Below are 2,695 nucleotides of genomic sequence, written 5' to 3'. Positions count from 1 at the left end.
AAGATCTACAGATGGAGACAGTCTCGCATCCTGTATCACTCCAGCCTCCCTGTGATTCCATATTATCCACCTCGTTACTCAGACACTATGGGAACAGGAACTCTCCCACACGTGTACAATTACGAGGTGTGCAGGACAACTGACTCCAGAAAGAGTGACTGCAAATTTGGCAAAGCAGGTAGTCAAAATATGTTGATAATGGATCCGAGTTCAACAGGGACAATGCAGCGGATGCAGATTGAGAAGAGCATCCTGGATGAACCCGACTCTCCTATTGAGGTTAGAAACTTTTAAGTTATTTTTTATTAATAATGTATTTCATCATATCCAGCTTTGATTGCGGACCAATCAAAGCTGGTTCGCCATATTTCGTTTGACTATTCTCCTTTTCAAAATGCAACATGTCTTTTACTTATTTTATTTTTTTTTTTTTTTTGTTCAGTACCCTGGACAGAGGAATGATGCTTCATTGCGTAACTTTTTTATACATCAATACACAACTAAAGATTATTCTTGCAGTGACATAGTTTGCTGTGTGGGTTGTCTCTGCAACAAAATATAAAACAAATGTAAACATTTTAAAAATGATTTAATAAACTGATTTTGATTTTGTTTAATCGGACTCTGAAAAATAAACTTGTCTGCCTCCAATTTCTGCAATTAATATTTTCAACTCTAAGGGTCGCTGTTTGAAAGGTTGTATTTTTATACTGTCTCCCTCTCCCTCTCCTCCTCTCCTTGTGTTGCTTTACGCGTTCATTTCCTAGCGTTTTAATAGACGACACAAGAGCAGTTCATGTTCACTGGGAAGGAGAGATTTTTGCTTGTGAATACGCATTTTATGTTTAATTTTCAGAGTGGAACGACCATTACGCTTTCTCAGCACGGACGTTTTTAGAAAGATCGGCATTTCATGTATTTGTTTTTAGAAAGGATCCGGGTTGAACAGAACAATGAAACGGCAAGTACTTTCTTTTCTTTCCATGCTCTGTGTGAGCTACGCGCTTGGACAGGTCAGTTATATCATTCCCGAGGAAATGCCCAAAGGCTCGGTGTTAGGAAACGTAGCTCATGATTTGGGTTTGGATTTTAAAAGACTGAAATCAGGAAATGCTCGTGTATTTACAGGGGGTAGTATGGAATATATTCGCCTCAATAAAGAGAGGGGAGTCCTTGTTGTTCAAGAGCAGATAGACAGAGAGGCTTTGTGCGGGGAGACGACGCCTTGTGCTTTGCATTTTCAGCTTATTCTAGAAAATCCTATGGAATTGTTTCGTGTCACAGTCGAGATTTCCGACATAAATGACAACTCGCCTAGTTTCACACGTGCGGAAAAGCGCTTTGAAATAAGCGAGTCTGCAGCCATAGGCTCGAAATTTATATTAGAGAAAGCAATGGATTCTGACATCGGGACGAATGGACTGCAAGAATATACACTTTCTCCGACTGATAACTTCGTTTTAAAGCTACAAAATCAAGCAGATGGAAGCAGAAAGGTTGAGATGGTTTTACAGAAGCCGCTAGACAGAGAAAAGCAAGAATCCATGACGCTGCTGCTGACAGCTTCAGATGGCGGAGAGCCGCAGATGTCGGGGACAATGCAGATATTAGTTACTGTTCTAGATGCGAATGACAATGCTCCAGTATTTGACAAACCATTGTACAGAGCTAAAATATCAGAAAATTCTCCAAAGGGAGTCAGTGTAACCACTGTAAAAGCGTCCGATAAAGATATTGGTCCAAATCAGGAATTGTCGTATCTAATATCTCCAAGCAAACATCATTTGACTGAGATGTTTAATATAAACCCTAAAACTGGTGAAATTACTTTGACTGGGGAAATAGATTATGAAAAGTCAGCCATTTATCAAATGGATATTGAGGTGGTTGATAGTGGTGGTTTGTCGGATTCCACAAAAGTAATAGTAGATGTAGTAGATGAAAATGACAATTTCCCCCAAATAAATATTGCCTCAAAGTCTGATAACCTTTTGGAGGACGCGCCAAAAAATACAGTAATTGCAATGTTAAGTGTAAGTGATCCAGACTCAGAGAGTAGCGGAAAGGTTGGTTGTTATATACAGGATAACGTTCCCTTTAAAATAGAGATGACTTTAAATGGGTTTTATAGATTAGTGACAGAAGTAGCTTTAGATAGAGAAGTTTCTCCCAAGTACGATATAACAGTGACCTGCTCTGATGAAGGAGTGCCATCCCTCTCCAGTAGCGTGACTCTCACCTTACAGATCTCTGATGTGAATGACAATGCGCCTGTCTTTGAGAGAAGCTTGTATGAGACCTATATTGTTGAAAACAACACACCAGGGCTCTCTGTGTTTACAGTAAAAGCCACAGATGCAGACTGGAACCAGAATGCTCGTGTTTCTTATATCTTGGAGGAATCCTCTGTTAACGGAGTACCAGTCTCTTCCTATATATCTGTTAGTGCTGACAGTGGAGTCATCCATGCAGTGCGTTCCTTTGACTACGAGCAGATCAAAGATTTCCAGTTCTGCGTCAAAGCGCAGGATGGAGGTTCTCCTCCTCTCAGCAGCAACGTGACTGTGAAAATACTCATCCAGGATCAGAATGATAACCCCCCTCAGGTTTTGTACCCAGTCCAGACTGGTGGCTCCATGGTGGCTGAAATGGTGCCTCGTTCAGCAGATGTGGGCTACCTGGTGACTAAGGTGGT

General features: G+C 40.9%; 2 protein-coding genes across 10 annotated transcripts in view; both read left to right on the top strand.

The window, feature by feature from the left end:
* The window catches only part of LOC108166612 (protocadherin beta-12-like), a 2,906-nt gene extending 2,612 nt beyond the window's left edge, over positions 1–294 (top strand). The window contains exon 2 of the mRNA XM_017306992.1: positions 4–294. Within this exon, the coding sequence (XP_017162481.1) occupies positions 4–294 (291 nt within the window). The remainder of the gene's footprint in view (positions 1–3) is intronic.
* The window catches only part of LOC103471737 (protocadherin gamma-C5-like), a 276,959-nt gene that overhangs the window by 197,781 nt on the left and 76,483 nt on the right, over positions 1–2,695 (top strand). The window lies entirely within an intron of this gene.

This window comes from Poecilia reticulata, linkage group LG10 (assembly GCF_000633615.1).
Source record: "Poecilia reticulata strain Guanapo linkage group LG10, Guppy_female_1.0+MT, whole genome shotgun sequence".
NCBI classification, from domain to species: Eukaryota; Metazoa; Chordata; class Actinopteri; order Cyprinodontiformes; family Poeciliidae; genus Poecilia; species Poecilia reticulata.
Note: the sequence above shows the minus strand (reverse complement) of the source record. Positions and strands in the feature narration are given on the sequence as shown.